The sequence below is a fragment of the Marmota flaviventris genome, chromosome 14 (genome assembly GCF_047511675.1).
Source record: "Marmota flaviventris isolate mMarFla1 chromosome 14, mMarFla1.hap1, whole genome shotgun sequence".
Taxonomy (NCBI): Eukaryota; Metazoa; Chordata; class Mammalia; order Rodentia; family Sciuridae; genus Marmota; species Marmota flaviventris.
The window spans coordinates 33980034-34007422 of NC_092511.1; the positions used below are offsets into that span (position 1 = coordinate 33980034).

The following is a 27389-nucleotide window of genomic DNA, read 5'->3' on the forward strand; positions in this document are numbered from 1 at the left end:
TGTGTTAGTATTTTCCATTTCCCCTTCTGCTGAATCGTGGCTGCCTTGGTGACATGCGGTAGAGCTGATACTTGTCACAGCTGAGGCTGGTCCTCAGAGGTCTTACAACTCAGAGCTCATCACCTGGTGTGCTGCTGCCCCCATGTGCAGAAGCCAGGGCTAGCCTCTGGGAGGACTTGGAGAGAAGGCGGCTGAGAGCAAGTGCCAACTGTATAAGGCCATCTTAGATGACTGCAGCCATGAGCGAACTCAGCGGAACCTGGCGGGCCTGCCCAGTGGAATGCAGGTAAATTACTGACCTGCAGATCATGAGCAGATGAAATCGTTGTTATTGTAAGTCTTTAAATTGGGGGTTGGTGGTTTAGCACCGTAATAGTTAACTGAAACAACAGGTATCTGTTTCCCTGTAACCTTTTTGTTTTTAGGTATACTTCTCATGAATGGCACATTGCTGGAGTGTTTAAAAAATCCAGTCTGATAAGGATGTGTTATTTAGGAGTTGGATTCAATCTTTTCATATTTAATTATCAAAATGCTTGTACCATTAAAAGAAAAAATTCCTGAGCTAGTAAAAGTGGTGCACACCTGTAATCCCAGCTACTTGGGAGGTTAAGACAGGAGGATCTGAAGTTTGTTGCTAGCTTGTGCAATTTAGCAAGACCCTGTCTCAAAATAAATTAAAAATGGCTGGGGATGTAGCTCAGTGATAAAGTGCCCCTGGGTTCAATCCCCCACAAAGTGGGTGGGACGATTCCTTAGGCCATTTATGTCAAATAGAGTTTATCTGAGCAAAAACAAAAGTAAAAACAAAATTAAATGACTCATGAATTAAGCAGCTCCAAGAACCAGAGTGGATTCTCAGAAGTCCAACAATGGCATCTGAGGGTCATTACAGAACAATGGAAGTGGTGCATAGAAAATAGTTGGCTATAGCTTAGTCAATCAGTAAGTCAATTGGTTAGCATTTAACCAACCAAAGCTCAGGTTCCACCATTAAACTCCACATTGACTTGGTCTGTTGGGCCCAGTGCAGGTATCCAGCCCAAATCCACAGCCTCCCACAAATTTTAGTTAATGGTGTTCATTCCGATATCTTGTGTTTTCTAGTTACCATGCTGTGTTCATTTTGGATCATTACTATAGTAAATTACCACAAATTTAATGGTTTAAAATAATACCAACTATTGTCTTACTGCTCCGGAAATCAGTAGTCTGAGTGGGTCTTGCAGGCTAAAATTTAGGTATGTTAGAGCTGCATTATTTCTGGAGGCTCTGGGGGGAAAAATAATCTGTTCCCTTGTCTTTTCTACCTTCTGGAAGTCACCTGCATTCCTTAGCTTGGGCCCTTCCTCTGCTTGCCTGCCCTTCTGCCTCCCTCTTTTCCTCATAGAATCCTGGAGGTTTCACTGAACCCACCCAGATAACTCAGACAACTTCTCCAGCTCCTTATTTTAATCACATTTGCAAAATTCCTCTTTGACACATGAGGGGACCTATTCACGGATTCTAGAGATTAGGAGATGGAGTTTTGGGTGGTTTTCCACCCACCCCTTCTTGTTTCTTCTTCTTTTCTCTCTTTCTTAATCTATCAAGATGCTCATAGCTGCAAGTAGCAGAGACGCCAGTAAAACAGCGGCTTAACTGACAGCGCACTGGAAGTCTCACATCCCTGGGCACCCAGAGGAAGAACAGGCTGGGGCTTAGCAGCAGCATCACACACCCTGGTACTTTCCAACCCTGCTGGCTGCTCTCTGCAGTATCAGCTTCATCCCAAGGTGGATACCACCAGTGATGGCTGTCCAAGTTGGAAACTTCCTATTCACACCCTCTGCAGGAGAGCAAGTCGGTTACCCACAGCTTATCCACATTTTGGGCTGGGTAATTCTTTGTTGTGGGGGTTGAATTGTGCATTGACCAGTGTTTAGCAGCCTCTCTGACCTCCTCCTACTAGATGCCAGCAGCTGCCTTAGGGTTGAGACAACCCAAAATGCCTCCAAGCTTTGCCAAATGTCCTTGGGGGTCAAAACTGCCACCAGATGAAAATCAGACATATTTACTGGCCTTAATAGGCTCAAAAGCCCATACTTGAAATAATTTTTGGGGAAAGGGAATGGGATACTGCTTGGATTAATCAAATTTGGGTTTAGACTTGAAGCTGAAGGTGGAATCAGCCTCCTGCAAAATCCCTGGCTGTAACTGGGCTTGGGGGTCAGCTACAGGTCCACAATACCTGGCTTTTCCCTCCTTTTAACTCCATATTCTATCTTATGTGTCTATTAGTTATTCTTTAAATAAATGCATGTATTTAAGTTTGTGAATTTCTAATAAGATATGTCGTTAATCAGAATCCATCTGAACAAGGCAAGAACCAAGGAGTCTGAGACAGCTTTAATTTCCATCTAGAATTTCCTACTGGCAACTTCTATGCCATACTATTTGGATTAATGTTGACTTTTTTTGGGGGGTGGGGGTGGGGGTGTTGTACCAGGGATTGAACTCAGGGGCAATTGGCCACTGAGCCACATCCCCAGCCTTCTTTTGTATTTTATTTAGAGGGTCTCACTGAGTTGTATAGTGCCTTACTTTTATTGAGGCTGGCTTTGAACTCTCAATCCTCCTGTCTCAGCCTCCCAAGGCGCTTGGATTACAGGCATGTGCCTCCATGCCCTGCTAATATTGACAATTTTTTGAGTGTGTGATGCTGGGGATTGAACCCAGGGCTTTGTGCATGCTAGGCCAGCACTCTACCAACTGTGCTATATTCCCAACCCTTAATGTTATTGCTTAATGTAATGAGCAATAATTAGATGTTTAGTATGCTTTACTGTCGCTTCTCACTGCTAACTTATTATCACTTCTCATATCCCATTATCTTTTCCTGGATATTCAGTGTGTGTGTGTGTGTCTGTCTTTGGAGCTGAGAAATTCCTTACTAGTTTTTCAAAGAAACATCATTTCTTATCTATTCTCTAGTAGCAACTTCTGGGATTCTTTTAATGAAAGTTGGGAATTCACTCTTCTTTCCTCCCCTTTCCCTTGTCCTACATTCTGGGAATATCCTTCAGCCTAATCTCCTGGTTTACTGTTTTTCATTTACTTGATGTATTCTCCTATTCATCTCATCTACTGAGTTTTGAATTTCCATGGGTTCTTATAGTTGGTTCCATTCCATACTAACTTTATATTTCATGGATGTGATATATTCCCTATATCTCTAAGGAAATGATTTATTTAAAGATGTGAACTTTATATTCATGAAGTTAACATTAGCTACTAAAAACCAATAAACTGCTCCAAAGGCAGTGGACCAACATGATAAAAAGGCTTCTCATTCCTGAAAAGACCAATGGAAAGGTAGTGTGCTTTGCACAGCCATGTAGGGACCTGATTGACAGAAAGTGACAGATGATCCTCTCTCTTTAACCATGTCACTTCTAGTATTGTCTGGATATCGGCATCCAGCAGATGGAAGCGGGGGTGGGGGCCTTTTACAGACCTACCTGGCTGGAGGGGTATGTACCATGTTTTGTATATTCTACTGGCTGGAACCCACTCAGGTGGTCTTACCTAACTCTTTGCCTATGGAGAAAGTCCTTGCTGGCTATTTCTGAGGAGAAAGCAAAGCAGGATTCCTAAACAGCTTGCTAGCTTTTGTGATAAAGTCTGTGATTTCTCCCAAGTATAATGTTCCATCTTTGGAAGATTTCCTTTTGATGGCCTTTTAAATTTTTTTTTTTTAGTTTTAGGTGGGCACAATATCTTTATTTTATATTTATGTGGTGCTGAGGATGGAACCCAGTGCCTCATGCATGCTAGGTGAGCACCACTGAGCCACAACCCCAGCCTGATGATGGGCTTGGTTTTTTCCCATGGTTTAGTGATCCTTGTGCAAAGTCATCTTTATGGTTGGCCTTCCTTGTTTGCAGAGCATGCTTGAGGGAAGAGGAAAGAATTATGTTCCCTGCTATTTTCAGAGGCAATGGGGGATAGGCAAGACCTGCTACCAGGTAGGCATCTTAGCAGTTGGGTTCTTGGGCTTAGGTTCTCTAGTTTCTCCTGGGTGGTCTCAGTCACCTCAGGTACTGCCCTGTGCCTCCCACATTCTTTGCTATGAGAACTGACAACCCCATCACTCTTGCTCAGGGTCACAATGGGGTGTCCATGGGGGACCATGTACTGCCTGCTGCTGCGTCAGTGCTCCAAGTAATTTCCCTAGCAGTCAACCCTAGATCCCTCCTACATCTCCACACACCCATTGGGTAGGAAGCACCCTTTGGCTGCTCCCACTGCCCTTAGCAGGACCCTGTTCTTGGCTCTCCTGTGCATCCCAGTCCACAATCTTTTTTTCAATCTAATCGTGCATTCTTTTCGGCATCCCTTGCAGGTTCCGTTCCTCAGATGCCTTGTAGTTCAAGGTCCAGTGAAATTCCCTCTTCTTGTGTTCTTGTATATTTATGTATTTACTTAGTTCATATTTCCATATTTCATTTATTGGGTTTAGTATTCAATATTTTGAAAAACTGCCAGTCTGAGCCAGGCGTAGTGGTGCATGCCCGTAATTCCAGCCGCTTGAGAGGCTGAGACAGGAGGACTGTGGGTTCAAAGCCAACCTCAGCAATGGCGAGGTGCTAAGCAACTCAGTGAGACCCTGCCTCTAAATAAAATACATAATAGGGCTGGGGATGTGGCTCAGTGGTCGAGTGCCCCTGAATTCAATCCCTAGTACCAAAACCAAGACAACCCAAAACTGCCAGTCTGCTTCCCAAAGTAGTGGCACCATTTTCCATTCCTTCCAGCCACGAGAGGCTTCTGATAGCCCCACATCCTGGCAGCATTTGCTGTTGACTGTCCTTTAGACCCCAGGATCTCACACTCTCAATTCCATACTCACTTCTCAGAACTCCACGGAAACTGTTGATATTTGGACCTGCTGCTCACCCTACAGTCCTCAGATAGCCCCCTCTTCAAGGAACCACAGAGGAACAATTTTGCCTGGGTTCAGTGTGTGATGTGAAGTCCGAGGGTTCACCAGTACAACAGCAATAACATCCTCTCTGGCTTCCACATTCAATCCCCATGAACTGAAACTGTAGTTCAGAATATTAACTAGTGCCCCCAAGGTTACCTGGCTGGTAAATAGAGGCACCAGGATGTAAATGAATCCATACCCAACTGCACATGTGTTTTTTCCATTGCTTGACTTTGGTGAATATTGTGGTGTTGAGGGTCTAAAGTTAGTGTGTCAAAGTGGTGTATAGTTAAAATCAAATTAGAGAGGGGCATGGTGGCACACGCCTGAGCTCCCAACTACTCAGGAGGTTGAGACAGGCAGATTGTAAGTTGGAGACCAACTTCAGCAACCTAGTGAGACCCTGTCTCAAAATAAAATTTAAAAAGGGCTGAGGATGTAACTTAGTGATAGAATACCCCTGGGCTCAATCCCCAGTATCACCAAAAACAAAAGAAGCAAACAATAAAAAAAAAAAATCGAATTAGAAAACTCTTAACCAACTATTATGCAGAACATGCAGCAATTCTTAGATACTAAGTTTGGGAGCCACTGTGCCAGACTCAGCAAAGGAAATATCAATAGAAAAGTCCATGTGATGAATGCTTGGCCATTTGGCCCATTGGCTTTTAAGATACTGCTCTCATTTCTGGGTGAGTGGAGGAGGGGTGGTGTATCCCTGAAGGTTCCTGTTTGCCTGCGGGGTCACTGTGTTGTGTATGTTAAGCCCTTGTGCCAGTTACTGTTTTTTCAGCTCTAAGCTCACTTGCTAGGCTCTGTGCTTTGCCAGTTGCCTCTGTGTTAGGCTCTGCCCAAAGGAGGGGAGAAAGGGATGCTGCTACTCAGGAGGCTGGGGCAGGAGGAGCACAAATTCAAGGCCTGTCTCAAAATAAAATTAAAAGGGCTGGGGATATAGCTCAGTGGCAGAGTGTTTGCTTAGCTTGTGCAAGGCCCTGGGTTCAACCCCCAGCAATGCACAACAAAAGTAGAAAAAATACAGAACAACAACAAAACCGCAAGCCGAGAGAGAGAGAGAGAGAGAGAGAGAGAGAGAGAGAGAGAGAGAGAATGAATATAAAGGTGGAAGAAGGGAGTGGTCCTTCCCTATTTTCTTCCTGTCTGTCATCTCTGCTGGCTCCATAAAAAGATTTGCTCATGACTGGAATTTGTGGTTCAGAGAGGGTCAGGTTCTAAGGTGGAGGCATCAGATAATAAAACTGCCTGGCCCTCCAAAACACTGCCTCATTAGTGTGATCAAAATTGGCTGCTGGCTGGGGGTGCAGCCTGCTACCCAGCTAAGACCCTGCTGGGCAGGGCAGGGCAGGACAGCCAAGAAGAGGCTCTTCCTGGACAGGTCAATGTTAGCTCTTAAAGACTCTTTGCAAATAGAACAGCAGGTTTATATCTCCCTCTTGCTTTACAGGCAGAAGTCCCTTTGGGAGACATTCACAGGCCAGCTCTGCCCTGAGCTTCAGCTTAGTTTATGTATCTGCTACATTTCCATTATTCTCTTGCTCCAGGGCCAAGGGGCTGTCCTCCCTCTTTCCTCCCATGGAGACATTCTACATCTGGTTGGTCCTCTTCCTCTCTTTGCCAGAGGTTATTGACTGCTACAAATTTGTCTGTGTTAGCCACTGCCCTCCCCAGTGTCCTGTGGCCTTTCCCTCATTCTTCCTGGCATGGATCCACATTATGAGTATTGTGAGTCTGGAAATGGGAGTGGGTGAGAGTGGACATGTGCTGGTTCTTACCAGTCCAGGAAGTGATCCAGGGGCACATTTTTTTGTAGCCCAAGTATTATGGAGAAATTCATATCTGTTACCTACAAATAAGAAAACAGAGGAAAATCATGACTTCATTCTATCACTTCTGCAACTTAATAAAAAAGACCAAAGCTCAAAAGCCAGAAACAAACCAAACCCCAAACAAACTCTAAGTAAACAACCATTTTATAAAGCTATGCAAATGACCAATAAGCTCATCAAAAAATGCTCAACATCATTAGTTGACAATGAGATATATTACATACCCATGGAACGGCTTAAAAAGAAAAAAAAAATGACACTGAGTGTTGACAAGGATGTAGAGCTACCAGAACTCTCCACAAGAGGGTAAAGGTAATTCAAAAATAGGAGAAAATGTTTGCAAATTATATATGTGATAAGGGGTTGATATTCAGAATATGAAAGAACTTTTAAAACTAGGCTACAAATGTCCCATAGAAAATAATGGAGCTCATCCAACCAGTTGTTGGCTGAAGAGTCATGAACATAAGTTTTTAGTGCAGTTGCTTGTCTTTCTTTGGCCCCACAAATTGGTCTGTCCTACTAACCTCCAAATTTTGATCAAGAGATCATTCTGAGTGTGACTGAGTTCTATGGCTGCTTCTGTTAAGACTCTTTCCTCCTCCTTCCAAAGGGAAGTCCCCATGATTATCAGTGCTGTAGACTCCAAGATCTGCCTTCTGTATCTGGCCCATTAGGTTTAGGTCCAAACATTGTTAGGCAGGAGGATCCCACTCTACCACTGAGCCCCAGCCCCAGCCCTTTTATTTTATTTTGAGACAGGGTCCCACTAAGTTGCACAGGTTGAACTCAAACTTGGGATCCTCCTGCCTCACCCTCCCAAACTGCTGGGATTACAGGTGTGGGCTTGCTGCACTCAACTAATCAAATCTTTTGCTCATTTAAAAAATTGGATTGTTGGGGCTGGGGATGTGGCTCAAGCGGTAGCATGCTCGCCTGGCATGCGCGGGGCGCCGGGTTAGATCCTCAGCACCACATAAAATAAAATAAAGATGTTGTGTCCACCGAAAACTAAAACTAAAAAATAAATATTAAAATATTCTCTTTCTATCTTTAAAAAAAATTGGATTGTTGGTAGTTTTTTGTTTTGTTTTTGTTATTGTTAGGACTCCTCACATTAGAGAATCTAGTCATTGGGAAGCCCCAGTATGCCTGGGCCCTAGTCTTCATCTCTCCTGTCTTCACCTCTAGCTGGTCTTTCCTATATTTCAAGGTAGGACCTTTTGGCCACCATCCCAAAGGGCTTCTCTGAGCCCTGGCTAGTGTCTCTTGAAGGTAACCCCTAAGGGGCACTTTCCTAATGGCAGGTATTCCAGGGTCTCCTCAGGTGGCAAAATGATCAGTCTGTTCTATGTAGTGTTAAGGCAGGACTCCTCAATCATACAGCTTTACAATGTACTCTTATAAATCATATAATGTCGCTACGCCTCAATTTCCTGATCTGTGAAAGGACTGATTATGCTGCTTACTTCATAGTTGTTGTGGTGAGGGCTGTCATGTAGATTAAATGATTTAATAAGGTGTAAAGTTCCTGGAGATGTCCCTGACACATAAGAAGCACAGTACAAGTGTTTTTTTTTTTTTTTTATCCCCCCCCCACTCCTATGTTCTCCATATTCTTTGAAGTATTTTGTTCTCGAATGACAAGTGAAAAGAGTTTGTGCATGTTATATCAGCCAGGATCCAATCCTGAGACAGGACACTGGGCCAGTTATGTGAACAGGGAAAATCTAATGTAAAGATTAATAACTTGTTAAGAATGGGGGTTAAGAATATAGGATTAGAACTGGGTATGGTGAAGCACACCTGTAATTTCAGTGACTTGGGAGGTTGAGGGCAGGAGGATGGCAAATTGAAGCCAGCCTGGGCAATTTGGTGAGACCATCTCAAAGTTAAAAAAAAAAAAAAGGAAGAAAAGAAAGAAAAAGAGAAGAAAAAAAAAGAAAAATGTTCAGTGGTAGAGTGCCCTTGGGTTCAATACCCAAACCCAAACCCAAACCCAAACCCAAACCCAAACAAACAGAAGCAAAAAAAAAAAAAAAAAAAAGTCCCAGGAATAACAGATAAAGGAGCAGCCACTAGCTCTAGGGCTGACACTTCCCACCGCTCCCCACCTAGGCTGAGAGCCAGAATTCTGGGGTGAGGGTGTGGCAGTGGCTCAGTGGGTGGCAGAGAAGTTGGCTGAGGCGCTGTAGGCAGGGCTGGCAAGCAGGAAACTGTCTGCTGGGTTCTGGGAAGCCGCCCACAGGCAGCTGTGCTATAAGAGCCAGAAGAAAAGTACTGGACCCAGGAAGAGAAGCCCCTTCAGTGTTTCTCCAGCACTTTTACTGGCAAAGCCTAATGATGGCACAGCTGCCAGAGGACCTTTGATTTTAGGGCCCAGTTACAGGATGACAGAGCATGTGAAAGAAGGGCACATTTGGAGCAAAGAAGCACTAAGTTGATTGAGTCCCCTTCCATCTGTGTTCTCATAATTTAAAACATTTTAAAGGGAATTTTCCCAAATCCTGTCTTATGTATTTATAGTACTGCAAAAGGGAGCTATGGGAGGGTGACCATATGCTCCAGATTGTGTGGGACAGTCACAATTCATACTTGTTGGTCAAATATTATTAATAGTGCCCCTTTTCATTCTCAGCAATGTCCCCTTTTGGAGGAGGTAACGTGATTACATTAGCTACGGATGTAGCAGCTTTTATCAAATCCTCCCACTGAAAGTAGTTAGAAAATCTGTAACTACTAATAATGACAACAGAACCCCCTGCCCAGGCCCCCACGACCTGTCCCCCAAACAAACAACAACAACAAAAATCAAAAAATGTTTAGAGGCAATAGTGAGCTTCCAAGCTCATCCAGGAGTTAAGGGACTGGGATTCCAAGGAGAAAAGAAGGTCCTTGTGGTGAGCTTGGTACCCTGAGTCACTTTCCTCTTGGAAGTGTTTGCTGGGTTGTAAGTGGGAGAAACCAAGAGACTGAAAAGCTCAGCAGAAAGCAGTAGCCCACAATAGTAATATATGATAAAAAATGTACATCTGAGTCCATCTAAAAGAGCTATTTTTATAAGTATAAAAATAAAAATTCTATGTGACACGAAAGTACTGTGTTAGTTAAAATGGTAGCATTTCCTCCCTTAATGATACATACAATAATGGTGTATTTTACAATGCAGGGCATCTTAGATTAGAGAAATATTTGTTCACAAGTGTGGATGTTTCTATGAAGGAGAATCCTATGGAATCTGCTGGATCAAAGGATATGTGCATTTCAAACTTTGATAGATTCTGCTAAACTGTCTTAAAAACCAAACCAAACTAAAGAGTCTCCATTTCCCCACACTCTCGTCAACACTGTATGTTACAAATCTTCTAAATTTTTCCCCATCTGACCTGCTCTCACCCTTTCTTCCTTTTGGCTTGGATCCAGAGTGAAGGGATCTGAGCTTCCTCAATTTACCACCATGCTACACTCTGTGTACTCTGCTTGAACTTTGGAGAACTTGGGCCTTGGGACCCACTCATCTGTCTCCTCTTATAAATAAATAAAGGGTGATTTCCCCACACAGTGTTAGTGAGACTCAAGGACTATCTGGACAGGAAGGACTTCAGGCATGGCCAAGTGCAGGGGTTCTGAAGAGGATTCAAGAGGGTCCACCCCATGAAAGATGGCAGTGGCATCTTTTAGATTTCTATTTAGAAAAGTAATTTAAACTAATTGGGCTGGGGATATATGCTTTGCATGCACAAAGCCCTGGGTTCAATCCCCAGCACCACCAAACAACAACAACAAAAAATAATTATTAAGACTCCCCGCAACACTTCAAATTGAATCAATCACTTTGGGAGCCTCTGGATGCATGTTGACCAGTACACACAGCACTCCCTGAATGCCAGATATCTGTCCATGTGGCAACTGCCCAGGTGGTTCCTCCTGTGGGTTTCAACTTCTCTAAAGCAATGTTTTTGTAGTCATGACTAAAACAAATTTTAAAAAATATATTTTACTGAAATAAAGCCAATGATGACCATAAAATATTCTGTAAATTTGAATCAAGATGATTTTCATTCATTAGATCCACAAATTTGATTCCACTAATCAGACTGTTTATATGCCTCATCAGGATATCTCTTGCATATCAGAAATTAGAGCCTTAAAGAAAAAAATACAATGACTGTTATATCCAGTTTGGTCTTCTATTATTAAGAAGAAAGATCAGCCATACTCACTTTGTTACTTGCAGAATGGTACTTGCATACAGCAATCTTTCTGTTTCATCATGTAGACATGAAAACATGAAAGTAATAAAAATATACCACTTTTTTTTTAAAGTGCAAAAGGCATAAATTTCAAACACTCACTTAGGAAAGCAGTTTTTGTCTATTTCTGATGTTATAATGAGTCATTAAGTTTCATACATTTTAATATATAGTACATTTGTTCCAATACCAAATATGACAAGTATTTTAAAAGTTTTTTTTGTTAACAAACATGCCTTCTTCTTATATAATTAAATTAAACATTTTGCATTACTTGGTAAATGGGACAGTGTTGATACTAGTCTTTTTATTCTATAGGCATTACTGTTTTAAAATTACACATGGATCTAAACTAAGTTTGATTGTATTAAAAAACCACTCCTTTAATATGTATCTTACACAATTTATTAAATGATTAAAATAATTTAATGGTGATGGTAAGAGTTACATGGTAAAAAGAATTTTCCAGTCAAATGGACTTATTTAGTCTAGGTTCTTCCATTTATTTATGATATCTATTTAGGCCTCTACAAAGACCCATATACTTATCAACTCAGTTACATATGAAATTCTTTACAAGTTTTACTTTCTTTTAAAACACTTTTATAAACCTAAATACCTTTTACAATTTACTCAAGCCTGTACTTAAGTTTTGTATTAAATCCCCTGTTTGAGATCAAGTAATCTTTACAACAACAACAACAACAAAAATCTATCTTTTGAACACAACTTTAAATAAGCTTAATTCCAGCCTACTTTGGAACCATCCTAACATGAAGGACAAGAGGCGGAGCTCAGGTGGGGCTGGCCTCTTGACAAATCTTGAAGTGTTTTATTTCTGAAGTTGATTTTTGCCTCTTTTTTAAGGAATCCTTCTACAAAGTACTTATATATTGTTTGCTGATCTATCTGAATATCAGTTAACACAAATTACCCCTGAAACATAAATCAAACAAAAAGGCCAAGAGACCTCTTAACTTTCTTTTTGTGGAAAAAGTGGCAAAATGTTTTCATATGGCACATTGTCAACCTTGAAACAAATCAGGCTTTCCTTATATATTCCTCAATTTAGAGATGAGGAAATGAGTCCCAGAGGGAATGAGAATTATTTAAGATCTCTTATGACCAAAGAAGATCACAACTAAGACTCCTAGCTCATTGCTCTTCAGAGGCAGTCTGGGTGCAGGTAAGTGATTTGGAGGTCTCAAGAGGCTTCTCCTTTTGTCTCAGACTCTGTTCCTTTTTCAATATTACCCTTTCTAGGTTCCTTCCTTAGGACCCTCAATTTCCTTGGGGCTAAGCTATTTAAGTTCCTTTTATGAGGTGCTGACTTCCCATCGCACACAGTCAGGATCCATCACTATCTTCTGAACTAGTAAAGGATTGGAACCATGAAAGGTGGGGCAGAAGAGAGGGAACTGGATTGCCAGTGGCCAACTCTGCTGCTCTTGGTTTACCAGGTGGGCTCTGCCCCAGAGACTCAGAAGGGAGGAAGGGCAGATTCTGCAAATGCTATTGGGATTTCAGAAGATGCAGAGAATGAGTCCACACCTTATTTTCTTGTTTACCAGGAAAATCAATCCCTTTCAATTTAGGGGGGGGGGGGAATTATCCCTACCCTGTAGCAAGACATATATTTGCCTTTTCAGCCTGTTCCAACTTTGGAGGAAGTAATGTATTTCAAGGGATCACTCTCAGCTGCCCTTGATTTACCCTGGATTTGTCCACACATTCTCAAAGGAGCCCTAACCCTGTCATGCTGTAAACAACTCTGCAGCCCACCACCTGCCTGGTGCCTTGCAGGGTATCAGCCACTCCCTTTCTGAGCTTCTCTTTTTTTGGGGGAGTACCAGGGATTGAACTCAGGGGCACTTGACTACTGAGCCATATCCCCAGCCCTATTTTGTATTTTACTTAGAAATAAGGTCTTGCTGAGTTGCTTAGGGCCTAGCTAAATTGCTGAGGCTGGCCTTGAATTTGCAATCCTCCAGTTTTAGCCTCAGTCATTGGGATTACAGCTGTGTGCCGTCACCATGCCCAGCTCACAAGGCTCCTTTCTTCTTAGGGTCTCACTGAGTTGCTAAGCCTCACTGTTGCTGAGGCTGCTTTGAACTCTTGATCCTTCTTGTTTTAGCCTCCCAAACCGCTGGGATTACAGGTGTAGGCTCCCTCACCAGGGACAAGGCTCCTTTCTCTAGGTGAATAATCCAGTCTGCACATGGCTCTGAGCTTTCTACAAAAAGATTCAGAAGGCCCCTGCTCTACACAGAATCTATTGCTGCCTCCTTGTCAACCTGACCACTTGTTATCTCTTCTGCTTGAATTTCAAGACCTTCTATACTCTAGTATCAAACTACTGCCTGCTATTTTTCACCCTAAAATAACCTGTTATTGTGGGCAAGTCACCATCAAGGTCACCATACCCATGACCTCAATTCTGCTCCTATGGCTTGTGCATGCTGGTTATTTTCACCAAGTGCCAAGATCATCCTGTTGTTTGCTTTTCTGGGAGGGCAGAGGTCACCAAAAAAGGTGACCAATATCCGGGCACAAACAAGATGAGTGCGTCAAGCCTGAAGGAATAAACAGAGGGGGCAGTGGCAGATTGTGGAGGTGCTGCCACTATAACCCCAGGAGGATGCAGATTCCCAGCGGAGTTATCAGTTAGGTAGTATGCAGAGTGCCTAGGGGCAACAAAAATGCTCAAATTTTAGTTTTTGAAAATGATTAGAAATAATGAACATATGTGAATAAAATAATATAAATCCAGCCTGGGTTTGTTAGGGGCAGGACAGGCTGAACTAAGTTGTCTGCAGGGCAGGCTGAATAGCTGCAGGATAACCCACACACTCAAACCCCCCTGTCTGTCCTTTATCACCTGTTTGCATCAAGTCTGAACACTCAACCCCACTCAAGGCTGAACACTCGACCCCCACTGTCTAGTGCAACGGAAACCCATATCTAGCCCCTGCCCCCTCTGCCTGAAGGCAGAAGATGACACTACTGTATGATCCAATCACTGTATGCCAACAAGGCAGTTTGCAGACCCAGAGACCCCATTAGATTTGGGCTATTAAAAATTCCCTCCTGCCATTCCCCTCTCTCTTGCTCTCTGTCTTCTCTTGCTTTCACTTTCCCTCTCACTCCTCTCCTCTTCTCTCTCTCTCTTTGTTCTCCCGGCCTCTTTCTTTCTCTCTTTTCTCCTCTTTTGCACTGCTGCAATAAAGATCTCTTGGTCGCTCTGAGTGTTGTGGTCACTGTCCTTTCAGGATTAATCTTTATGCCATCGTATTTTTAAAGTATACTTTTAAAAGAAGTTCTCTTTCCCTTTCCCTCTCTCCCCATTTTTTTTTTTTTTGGTATTGGGGATTGAATGCAGGTGCACTTTGCCACTGAATTACATCCCTAGACTTTTAAAATTAAAAAAATATATATATATATTTTCTAAGAGAGTCGCTAAATTGCAGAGGCTGACCAGAAATTTGCGATCCTCCTGTTTCAGCCTCCCAGTAATAGGGATCACAGTGGGGGGGGGGGCGGGGGGGGCATCGTGCCTGGCCGAAACATTATTGTTTAAAATGAAGGAAAGGGGTCCACAAGGACAAAAAGTATGGTCCAGAATAGTCATATTCACTGGGTACAGTGTTTAAACTTTTTTTTTTTAATGGATCTTTGGATATTTAAATTAGAGCTCCAGGTTTCAAATAATTTTAAAAGTTGGTTTTAAAGTTAGGAGAACAAAAATTAACATTCTGTGGCTCAATAAAACACGTAGGGTTGAGGGAGATGCTGAAACCTCTCCAAGATCAAGGGTGATGGACTGCAAGTGGCGCGACTCCTCTTCAGGGAACAAGCCTTCTGCCCGGAGTGCCCAAGCCCTCGCTAGGGTTGCAGGATGAGCCCTAGAACTCCTGGCGGGTGTGGCAAGGCCCCAGGGCTGGGGCCCTGCGGCGCCCCCAGCAGCCCAACCTTCCGGCCCCCGCGCCCGCCGCCGGCAGAGGCCGCCCTCGAGCAACTCGGACACAATCTTCCAAAGATTTCCGGGCTCCAGCAGGCCACCTGGCCGCCCGCACCCCGCGGGAAGTCGTTCGCGCCTTCCAGCGCACTTCTCGGCTGGGGTCGCCGCGCAGCGAGCGGTTGCCGCGGGATATCTCGAGTCTCCGAGCCCAGGCCCCGCGTCCCGGCCCCGCCCCTCGTCTCGCGTCATCACAGCCGCGAGGCCTGCCTGCCGGCTCCCAGTGCTGGGTCCTGCCCCTCGCAGCCCTCTCCTAGGAGTGAAGCCCCGCCGAGAACGCGGTGTTGGCTTGTGGCCGCAGGGATCAGGCCGCCTCTCCCACGGCGCTGCCCGGGACGCGGCCTGCGCCCTTTGCAAGGCCCCAGTTCGGCCATGTTAACCCGCCCTCCAGCCCCGAGGGGAATACTTGTAGGTTTTTCCAGCTTGCTGGCCTCGGAGTAGCCAGGCAGCATGTGTGTGCCCAGCCGGAAGTTGCAAACGACCGGGTCCGAGCTAGGAGCCGCGAGTGGCAGACGCGCATGCTCCGCGGAAGCCCGCACCCGGCCGAGTGAACCCTGATAGAGCTATCGCGAGGGCGGCTAAGCGGAGCTCCAGTGGCGCAATCGGTTAGCGCGCGGTACTTATACAGCAGTACATGCAGAGCAATGCCGAGGTTGTGAGTTCGAGCCTCACCTGGAGCACGGCCCCTTTTTTAGATATCCTGAAGATTCATTTTATCTCCTTGCCGAAAGGAGACTTCTCAGTTCCTGTCTCGTAACTACTCTGCCTCAAGTCGCGCTCGGCCACTAGCAGGAAGCACAGCGCAGTGGAATCTTATACCTGTTTCCCGATCGGTTTGCAACATCCAGCACTCGAACCCAGTCGTCCATCTATCTGCCCCCATCTAGTTATTCTTCGGCGGGTCTTTAATGTCATTCTGTCCGGGGGATGCGGCCCGAAGGTGCTTGAGCGCTACCCGGTGGCGGTCACGCTTTCGGGGCGAAGGGATCGGATGCCCCGGTGCTCCTCCCTGCAGGGTGAGCCCTACCTCCCGGCGCCGGGAATGAAGCCTGGGGTCTCAGCCGCGACGCTCGTCCTGGGGCGGGTGCAGCCAGGCCACACTCCTGGCGTGGCGGCCCGAGGCGCACAGGCGGAGCCGGGACGATCTGCTCCCCTGACTTTTAACTAGCAGTAACCACCTTCTTACTGCCCCATCCTTGGGTTCGCGCAGACCCCCGGCCTGCGGGCCCTCTTCCCCGTCGCAGGCGCCCCGCCCTCTCGCGGTAGCTTTGCAGTTTGAGAAAAGTGCCCGGGGCGTTTCCTCTCCCCCCGGCGCTGTCACTCTGAAATGGTGGCGCTAGCTAGTGGTCTAGAGAGGAGACGTTTTCTAGGGCTATTTGAGCGGCAGGCCCCCAATCCGGTTCAGGAGTTTTCTCCGGGGATAGACTCCCCGCGCCCGTGGCCAATTGGGGTTGGGGCCAGCTGGACACTCCTCAGGCTGCTGTGAGGCGCGGGGGCACTGTGTCGAGGGGTGGGTGAGGGCGCCCTGCGCGGGCGGTGTGGGCAGAGCGGGAACGTGTTCAGCTCGAGCGGGGCGGGAGCCTCGTGGACGGGAGCCTCGTGGACGTGTCCTCTCGAAAGGGCGGTTTTCAGCTGCTCTTACGAAGAGCGAGTCGTTAATTTCCGGGATGGATGTAATGTATAACCCAGAGTGGAGAAACGCAGGGTCCAGAAAGCTCTAAGAAGAGGATGGAGGGTGGCGCTCTCGTCGGCTTCCTCGGCGCCCATCCCAGCCGTCGGTGGCTCTCGCCCCCCCAGCCCCGGTTCCGGAGGCAGCCGCAGTGCCGCGAGCAAGTCCGCCCACCTCACCTCATCCTGGGGCGCAGGGCCTCCGCCTTCAGCTCGGGGACTCGTCCTCTGCAGGGTAGCGCGAGCCCCCCAGTAGAGATCCAGCTCAGGCTTGGAAATAAATAGAGTCTTTATCCATTAAAAAAGGTGCTCATTTTCTTCTTGAAAACTTTATTATAATATAAATCGCATATCATATAATTTACCCACTTAAAGCGTAGGACTCAATTACTTTTAGTATATTTATAGGTTTTTGCAACCAGCTCGCAGTCAGTTGTTGAGTAATTTCATCACTTCAGGAAGAAACCCTTTATCCCTTTAGCTGTACCCCTGCGGGTCACATAATCTCCCCACCTCACATCACGAATCTACTTCCTGACTCTATGGAGTTCCTACTTCTGAACTTCTATAGGAATGGAATCATCCAGCATGTGGCCTTTTGTGTTTTTTTTCCCCTTCCATTTTCCATAAGGTTTTCGAGATTCATCCATGTTGTACTACACATCACTACTTATTTTATTTTGTTTCACATTTTTTTTGAGAGGGGTCTCCTGTTGCCTAGGCTAGTCTGGAACTACTAAGATCAAGTGATCCTCCTGCCTCAGACTTCCAAGCAGCCGGGAATACTGAATGCTACTGGTATCACCCAACGGGCTCATTTCTTTTTATGACAGAATAATATTCCATGTATAGATTATTTTCATACAGGAGAGAAAAGGCTGGCATTTTCGCTGAAAACTTCTTTTCCAGAGGGAATTAATTTTAAAAAGTACAAAGCATAAGAGTGACCTACTGCACCTATCTGAATTTCAGAGGTTTCTCACTGACCGGGAGGAGCTGGTGGGTTCTGAGAGCTGAGCCCAGAGCAGATTCCCTAGAAGGGCAACCATAAATGAGTGAAAGATCATTATATTCAGCTTCCTGTCTATACAGGAACCCTTGTTCAAAACCCCAGCTGTTATTTGAAAATTTCTAGCTTCAGAATTTCCTTTCAAGACAATCCTTTCCATTTTCTGACAACTGTTCTGGTTAGAACCTTCTTCGTAAGTATTGTTTGTGTCCCTACTGATTACTGCCCAGATGGTGACTTTAGGGACTCTTTTTCTGGTGGGGTGGAAAGGAAGGAAACTAGTTGTTTAATCTAGAAATCCACACTAGGACATCATTGGTGGGCAACAAACAGACTTGGCAGATTTGTAGTCCAAAGTCAATTTCTTTTAGATACAGAAGTTCTGAACTTGGGTGCTCTACCATCGAGCTACTTCCTCAGTGATTTTAATTTTTATTTTTTATTTTGAGGCAGGGTCTGGCTAAATTGCTGAGACTGGCCTGGAACTTGTGATCCTTCTGCTTCTGCCTCCTGAGTTGCTGTGATTATAGGCATTGTGCTACTGCCCCTGGCTATAGCTCAAAGCCTTATAATAATGTTGATAGGACTTTTAGAAGGTTTCAGTGGGTAACAAAAATCAAATCAGAAAATTATGGGATAATAGTTTCTAAACTACAAAATACTATGTCATTACTATTGACAACAGACTACTGGATTCAGCCTGGGTATAATGTATGATGGCTTCAAGGAGGAAGATAGCTAACGATGAGGTACACAAACTGGAAAGGAAGGTTGACATGATATTTGGATAGCCTCAGATCCCCAGCAGGAGAGAAGCTTGATGTACTCCAGGCTGCTATCAGCTTTGTAGATGGAAAGACAGGCTCATCAAAGCTGTGGGCGAGACAAAGCCTGAAAGGAGTGAAGATACAGTAGAATTTGGAGGAAGAGTGGAGCCAATCCAGTGATAAATGTTTCTGACAAATGACAAGATGCAATTTAATACAGATCACTCTAAGTCTATGTTCCATTCAAAGTACAGTGTGTGGAGATGCCTGGCTTGACGGCTATTTGCATATAAAAAAAATTGGGGGATTTCAGACGTGTACAGCCTCAGTTGTGCCAGCATTGTGACCCAACTGCTGGGGAAGTCAAGCAATTATTAATGCATTATTGTATAATGTGTTACAGGGCGTGGTGTCAGGGATCACAAAACAACAGTCTGTGGCACAAATCTAGACTACAGACAGGTTTTGCTGGGTTTGCTAGCAAAACTGAACTGCAAAATGTTTCCATTAAAAAAAATCATTTGCATATTTAGCAATAATTCATGAAAATGGATTGAAGTGGCATCCCCCTTTCTCCACAGAAAAGCCCTCTTCACCATGGCTGATTTTAGGACTGTCAGCAAAACAGTCTCTGCGAAAGAATCCAATGTAGATAAACTTCCTATTTTCGTGTTGCCCTGTTTTACTTGGCCACTGGCCGGGAAGATACCAGCACTCCAGGTGCTGGACACCTCCTTACTAGTTTTTCACAAACGTATCCAGTATAGTACTTTGAAGAAATGTGCAAACAAGGCCTCTGGCCTTGAGCTGGGGCTTCACAGAGATGTCTACATTCTTAAGATAAGTAACAAATGGGCTCCATGGTAACAGCTGGCAGGGGGAGGAAAGGAAGGGGAGAAGAATCTACCCCCTTCTCAGGTGTTGTCCTTGAAGAGTTAACTTGCCCAGAACAGTGAAGGAAAAAGCTGCTTTTATGTGAACTTCTGCAGACTGTGAACTTCTGGGCCCCTCCCCTTACATGCTGGGTAGAAAACTCTGAAACTACCTGAACTTGGGGTTCAGGGATTAATTGATTACAGCAAAAGCTGTGCCCTCTGAACCTGGCTGCAGCCAAATAAAACTGTTTCCTGCTATCTTCGGTGCCTTGCCTTGTTTGTCCCTACAATAGGATAATTTCAGAGGACTGTCTATATTTCTAGTTCCTAATGAAAAAAAATATCAGAAGATGACTGCCTATCTGGGACTTTATTCCTCCCTGGCAACATTGGCTGCCCCCTCTTGGAGGTTTATGCCTTCTCTGGTTTGCCACTGTCCCTTGCCACCTTCCATTAATCTCCAGCAGAGAGGTGGGGGACAGCTGCCATGATTCACCCCGGACTCATCTCACTCATTTGCACCCTCCAGTCATTGAGTGTGGGGCTTATGCACTGATAAAGGGAGGGAGTACTCCTGTGGAATTTTCGGTTGGTCCAAACACAGCCAAAGGCCTGTGATCTGTATGAACAGGCCCATTTAAAATTCAACAAAATTAAAAAAAAATAAAACAAAACCAAAGTTCAATTCTCTATTGTAGAATATTTCAAACATATACAAAAGTAGAGAAATAGCACACATCCATCTCTTCATAAAGAATTGTTTCATCAACTCCCTCATGATATTCGCCTCTACCCCTGAAAATCCCAGAGAGAGTTTAATTTATTTTACTAAAACTGCATTAGGTTTGCCCGACAGGTAACCACAGTATGATTTCTGCAACTAACAAGAACAACAGTAATTGCTTAGCCTCATCTCATACCTAGTCTACGTTCAAGTTTCTACAACTGTCTCTGAAAGGTATGTTTAAATTAAGATCCAAACAAGATACATACTTTGAATTTGACCAATGTATTTTTAAAATTTCTTTTAATCTCTATTAATTCTCTTTCATCCCACAGTCTATTAAAACATTTATGTGACAAATCTGCCTAATTGCATATTGCCGGGGGCGGGGGGAGGGTACTGGGGATTGAACTCAGGGGCATTAAACCTCTGAGCCACATCCTCAGCCCTATTTTGTATTTTATTTTGAGACAGGTTTTCACGAGTTGCTTAGTGCCTCGCTTTTTTGCTGGGGCTGTCTTTGAACTCAAGATCTTCCTGTCTCAGCCTCCTGAGCTGCTAGGATTATAGGCATGCACCACAGCATCCAGCTCCTAAATTTTTTAGTTGTAGTTGGACACAGCATATTTATTTATTTATTTTTATAGTGCTGAGGATCAGACCCAGCACCTTGCACATGGTAGGCGAGTACTGTACTGCTGAGTCCAACCCTAGCGCCACTAATTGCATTCTTAAGATGTCCTTTAACATGTTCTTAAATCTCCTATGGCAGTTAGATCTATATAATATTCACATTTATTTATTTGAAAAATACCTATTCCAGGGGGTACTGTATACTATTGCACCACAACAAAGTACATAATGTATAGTTGTGTTTCATTTTGTGATGTTAGTTTTGATTGTTAATATTGGATTGTGATCAGCCTAATTTCCATTAGAGAATTCCACATTAGCTCTAACCTAATTATTTCAACAACCAATGTGTAGATCTACTATTTTTAATTGAGGATTATACAATGATAATTTTTTGTTCTATTATTCCTTCTATTCTTATGACTATGTTTCAAAAAAATCCTTTCTCTGTTTAGTTTTAAGTACTTAGTTCTTCTAAAACACAATTCACAGAGAAAAGACTGAATAAATAACTGCTTGATTCTCTTTTTCTATGTATCTTTATAATAATGAATTGATGCCCTAATAATCTCCAAAGGAAACCAGTTAGTTTTAAATTTTATAGCTGTTTTTGGAATTATGATTGATGTAAAATGAACTGCAGGGGTAATGTTGAATAGTTTTTCATGTGCTTATTAGACATTTATGTCTTTTTGGTGAAGTGTTTGTTCAAACATTTTGCCCATTTTTTAATGGAGCTGTTTAACTTTTTTATTATTGAGTTGAGAATTTTTTGGAATGTTTTAGATATAGTTCCTATGTTAGATATATAATTTGTAAATAATTCCTCCCAGTGTATTAGTCAGGGTTCTCTAGAGACACAAAACCAAGAGACCATTAGCAACCAGGTTACCATACACGTGAGGAATGTATTGCACTAGACATTATAACTGCTATAACATAATTAAATGATAAGACATTTTCAACTCCATTATAATCAGTGTTTTTTTTTTTTTGTATGTGTGTGTGTGTGTGTGTGTGTGTGTGTGTGTGTGTGTTACTGGGGGTTGAACCCAGGTCTTCATGGTAGCCAAGCACTGAGCTACATTCCCTGCTACATTTCTATTTTGAGACAGGGTTTCATTAAGTTACCCAGACTGGACTTGAACTTGTCATCCTCCCACCTCAATCTCCATAGTAGCTGGGATTACAGAAATATCCACTGTGCCTGACTTTCATTTAGTCTTATGGGATCACGGTTATATACATGGTCTGTCATTGACTAAAACATTGGTATGTAGCACATGGCTATAATTTTTCTCTTTTTTATATTTGGTTTTAATATGTTTCTCTTTTTTATAATTGGTTTCTTTCTTTCTCTCTTTTTTCCCCTCCCTCATTCCCTCCCTCCCTTCCTTTCTTTGGTACCAGGGATTGAACCCAGGGGTGCTTAATCGCTGAGCCACATCCCCAGCCCTTTTTATTTTTTATTTTGAGACAGGGTTTTACTAAGTTGCTTAGGGCCTTGCTAAGTTGCTGAGGTTGGCTTTGAACTCACGATCCTCCTGCCTCAGCCTCCCTAGTTTCTGAGATTACAGATGTGCACCACCATGCCCTGTTCTTTAAAGTTTTAAAGCAGAAGTAATTGATTTGACATTTCTCTTCTAGTACAGGCATTTTTAGTGCTATAAAATTTTTTCTTAAGTACTGCTTTAGCTGCCTCCCACAAATGTACCATGTTTTCATTTTTGTTTGATTCAAAATATGTTCATTTGATTTCCTTTCTAATCCATGGATTATTTAGAAATATGAACTTAGTTTTCAAACATTTGAGGATCTTCCAGATATCTTTCTGTTATTGATTCCCAGTTTAATTCCATTGTGATCAGAACTCCTTTGAATTCTTTAAAATTTCTGGGGCTTTTTTTTATAACCCAGAATATGGTTGTTAGTAAATGATAATGTGTTGTTATTGGGCAGAGTATTCTATCAATGTCAGTGTTATCAGATTGGTTAATAGGGTTGTACAAGTCTTCTATATCATTGATTTTCTACCTATTTGTTTTATCATTGAGAGAAGATTAACCATAATGGCTTTTTCTCTTTTTCCTTTTAGTTCTATTTCTTTCTGCTTTATATAGTTTGAAGCTCTGTCATGTGGCGTGAAATGTTAGGATTGATTAATTGACCCCATTATCATGATTGATTGGTTACTTCATTTGTTCCATTTGGCTAGCAAAAGTCATATCAGTTTGGCTCCTGGATATTTTTGACACAATTTCAAGTTTTTCATAGCCTCCTTGTTTCTGGCATTATAAGATATTCCAAAATAATTTGTGCATGTCCTTCTGCAAACCTGGAGTAAATCGTTTCTCCCAGAAGCGTAGCTCCTTTTGTTGGAAAATGTTACTTAGAGACTATAATCTGTGTGCTAGGGTTTCTTATAGGTATTCCATGGTAGCCATATTATCTAGGCTTTTTCAGTGGGCAGAGCTAGGAAATTCAGATTTTTTAAAATGAGAAAAAGAAATCCTAGTTTACAGTGACATTTCCAATTAAAAAAAAAATTTTTTTTTTTTTTGGTATCAGGGATTGAACCCAGGGACACTTACACTAAGCCACATCCCTAGCCCTTAAAAACTTTTTGTTACTTTGAGAGAGAGTTTTGTTAAGTTTCTTAGGGTCTTGCTAAATTGCTGAGGCTAGCTTTGAACTTGTGGTCCTCCTGCCTCAGTCTCCTGAGAGGCTGGGGTTACAGGCATGCACCATCATGCCTGACTTATTTTTGATCATTTAAAAATGACTGTTTGTCTTATTCTTTCATTGTTTATTTTTTTAAGTATAAAGAAATACACATTTGTATTCTACATCCTCCTCTTTTCATTCAAAATCCATTTCATTCTTTGTTGACTTCACTACTATGTTCTGAAGATCCTTTCAAAGTTGCAGCTAGATCTCTTCCTCACTCCTTATCACAGTTTCGCAGTACTTACTAACGTGGATGTACCACCAAGCGTCTACCAGTCCTCGGCTAGGGAACATTTGGATGGTTTCAGTGTTCTGGTGTGGGGTCACAGACAGTGCTGCAGGGAGAAGCTCTAGTCACATATTGTTTTGGATACTTTGCTTGTGTGTCTCTGGGATGGATTCTAGAAGAGGGAGGGCTGGAACTATCAATTTATCTATCCATCTATCTCTTATTTATCTATCTATATCTATATCTGTATCTGTATCTATACATATATCTATATCTGTATCTGTATCTGTATCTTTATCTATATCTATATCTAATCTATATCTGTATCTGTATCTGTATCTATATCTATATCTGCATCTGCATCTGTATCTGTATCTATATCTAATCTATATCTATATATCTATTCTTCCATCCATCCACCTATTACATGTTTCCAGATGTGCAACATCACTTTTAAGGATGTTACTGATACAATGATTGATGAACATGAGGCATCTAGAATCCACATTGTAAGAGCAGTGCTTTGAGGGCCTGGGTGGATTGATGCTAGAAAGTTCATGTAAATAATGTGCTTTAATTCCAGTGCGGCTTCACTGAATGTGTTTCCTGATTGCCATCAAAGGAAGCAGGACCTACTGAGGCTTGGACACAAGGCCTGACCAGTGGAGTTGCTCAGCCTGCAGGGGTGTCCTGCTCTAGGAGAGGCCCAGGAAACTCCTCATTCACCTGCAGCTTCTGGCTCCCTGGATTCTGTTCTTTTGCCTTTAGCTTAGTTTATTTCTGTTTTATTTTAATCTTATAACCTTTTAAATATTTTGAAAACCATCTTATTTAATTGATTATTATTTTCTTGTCTGAATGTTTCTTTCTTCTTAAACTTAAAAAATTTTTTTTCTCCTTTACTATTTCATTCTTTTAAAATATTTTGGTAATGAATACATTCTTTCCCTCTAAAATTTTGTTACATTTTTTTCCCTCTGATCTTAGTCTTTTCATTCATTTTCCTCTTAACTTTTCCTTACATCTATTTTTATCTTACATATTTCCTTTATTATTATTATTATTATTATTATTTGGTGGTGCTGGGGATCAATCCCAGGGCCTCAGTGCATGCAAGGCAAGCACTCTACCAACTAAGCTGTATCCCAGCCCTACTGTCTCCTTCTTTTTAACTTAAAAGTGTAAAACAGAACTCTCTTTAATTGTTTTTATTCTCTCTGCTGGTTGAATGGCCCCCAAGTAGTATAGCCAGGCATTTAGGACCACAAATGGACAGGGAAAGACACATTGGTTTATCCCCAGGCCATCCCCCAGGGGATGTGGATCTGGGAGGACAGAGGACTGGGAGAAAGAAGGCAACATTAGAGAGAGACAGGGGAAGAGAGAGATCTGACCACGTCTCCCTCTCTGATTCTTAAGTCTGGTCTCACCCATGCATTTTCTGAGGTTTGAGTGTGAGCCAAAAATATTGCCTTTTGGTATTAGCCAATTAGATTCAGGCGTTTGTCACTTGTAGGCAAAAGAAGTCTTGACCGATGGGGTGGTTGTGCAACATGGCATTTTACTTTGATGTTTCATCTTTCAAGTTTCTTAATGAGAATTTCTTTCATAAGGCAAAGCAACATTCTTTCTGACCAAGTAAAATTACAAAAATTACCGTAATCTTTCCATCTGTTAAACTGGGCTGGGTATACCAATGTGTCCTTCTCTGTTCCTTTGTACAAAGCCAGCACTCTCCAGCGACACACTTGACACCTCCACTCAGAGGACTCATAAACAGCCTAAACTGGACTCGTTCAAAACACCACTGTTTTTTCCTTTCCCAGCTCTGCCCTAGTCTTTTTCATTCTACAAAATGTGTTCTAATTCTACAAACGGAGAGGAAACTGTTGTTTCGTGAACACCTGCGTTGAGTTGAGCCGGTCTGCTGCCCTTGCCCTATTACCTAATGCATTCCTCAACCCTTTATGTCTCTCCCATTTTGGAGACTGCACACTGAGGCTCAATAGGTTAGATAATTGCCCAAGCTCCAATATCTGCGAAACAAAGGGGATGGGAGTGACAAAGTCCCCCTGAACCCAAAGCACAGGCTAGGTGTTTTGCTGCGGGGCTGCACAGCCAGCTTTATGCCGCACGGTGGCGCTGCGGCCATGTCCCGGAAGGTTCCTCTGCGCGCTGGAGGTGGGTAGGGGAGTCCCCAGCCTGCAGGGGCGCCTCTCTATGGCTTTAACAGCGGTCCAAGTTATCTCTCCTGGAAAAAGGAGTTGCTTCCCCAAGGTGGGCACCGGTGGGAGGGGCCGGGCAGAGCAGAGACCCTTTCTGTCCTACAGGCTGGCTGAGCCTGGGCTAGAAGAACCTGGAACCAGAGTTTGGAGTCCTGGGTGCCCCAGCAAGAGAAAAGAGGGTGACCACAGGACATCTTCGCTGAGGCCACAGGAAAAAACGGTCCCCGGGCACCAGACTGCATTTACTGTTTGGAAAAATGGCTCCTTTGGAAGCTGGCTGTTTCATCACCTGCTTTGTCTGTAAGGACTGATCCCTGGCCTCGCCCAGGGTGCAGCCTTTGGAGATTCTCATCAGAAGCAGCCTGGCCATCCACAAAGCGTTAAATCTTTTTACCAGTCCACACTGTGATGAGCTAGGCATCAGCTGTCTGACCATGGACTTGGCCTGCAGTAGCAGTATCAGAATATAAAACTGTGACTGAACTCTAGGACCATGGCTTTGCTCTGCTCTTCAGTGCTTCCTATAGTCAGGCCATTCTCAGCCCTTTATGGAGGAGTTCACTGAAGCCCCTCAGAGAGCAGGTGGTGATGGGGAAGAGGTAGATGAAGGAGACCACAGGGGGCTTTAGAAACAGGGGTGCTTGTCAGTGGGTCAGTGAAGCAAGAAGCAGAGGATGTGGGCTGCTGAGGACACTTAGTCAACTTGCAGTTCTGCCTTTTCCCTGTCTGTGAGCTGAGGGTTGTGGCAGAACTTTTTTTTTTTTTTTTTTCTGGTATTAAATTTTCATTCATTAACTGTCCACACAAAATCAATTAAACTATTTTGATTTATTTTTAAAATGTCATTTTAATTTTTTTATTCAATAGGCAACACAATTCAAAGGGTTCAAAATAAGTAGCCTTTTAACACACAAACAAATCAACAACTTAATATTCCTAACAGTAAAGCAGCAAGACATTAAAAGACAATTCATGGAAAAAAAAAGTGTGGTAAGAGTGTCACACTTGGTATTGCAAAACTCTTTTTCCCTTGAGTCCTGCTTGTCTTTAATGTTGGGATATTTTTGATGTACAGAAATTGCAACGTTTTGTTAAGCCATGCATTTCCCGGTATGATCTCAATGCAGCCTGGAGAGTCACTGCTCATCCTGAGATCTGAGAAATCGTCTTCTTCTGCAATTGGTTTTTCATGGCTTCATGGTTTGCTCTCTCATCGACCTCAGAGATGTTTTTATTAGTGATGTGATTGAGAGGCAGAGCAGAGGTGGTGTGGCTACTGAGAATGGCACTTTGGGAGTACAGTTGGCCTCAAGACAAGCAGGCTGAGAGGAGCTGGCCTCAGGAAGTGGGTCCCTCCTGCTGGGGAAGAGGGCCTGGGGGACTGACTTGGCCATTGGGACTCAGGGGTGGGGCAGACTCTGCCTACAGTCTGGTTGCCCTTGTCTTTTGGC

The 27389-nt window shown here is 43.4% G+C and overlaps 1 protein-coding gene, 1 long non-coding RNA gene and 1 other non-coding gene across 6 annotated transcripts in view; 2 read left to right on the top strand and 1 right to left on the bottom strand.

The window, feature by feature from the left end:
- Positions 1 to 16085, bottom strand: part of Haao (3-hydroxyanthranilate 3,4-dioxygenase) — a 35328-nt gene extending 19243 nt beyond the window's left edge. The window contains exons 1-2 of one of the 3 annotated variants that reach the window (XM_071601532.1): positions 15901 to 16085; positions 6760 to 6830 (exon numbers count right to left, since the gene is read on the bottom strand). In XM_071601532.1, the coding sequence (XP_071457633.1) occupies positions 6760 to 6830; positions 15901 to 15996 (167 nt within the window). In that variant the 5' untranslated portion in view covers positions 15997 to 16085. The remainder of the gene's footprint in view (positions 1 to 6759; positions 6831 to 15900) is intronic. The other 2 variants (XM_027934478.2, XM_027934480.2) reach the window with 2 other exon arrangements.
- Positions 49 to 26778, top strand: LOC117794716 (uncharacterized). Of its 2 annotated transcripts, none has more exons than XR_004618574.2 (2): positions 49 to 286; positions 24297 to 26778. It is a non-coding gene; the product is annotated as an uncharacterized lncRNA (long non-coding RNA). The 2 variants fall into 2 exon arrangements; XR_011704334.1 differs by lacking the exon at positions 49 to 286 and adding an exon at positions 20291 to 20358.
- On the top strand, positions 15669 to 15761 carry Trnai-uau (transfer RNA isoleucine (anticodon UAU)). The gene is given in 2 exon segments: positions 15669 to 15706; positions 15726 to 15761. It is a non-coding gene; the product is annotated as a tRNA-Ile (tRNA).
- Positions 26779 to 27389: the final 611 nt, after the last annotated feature.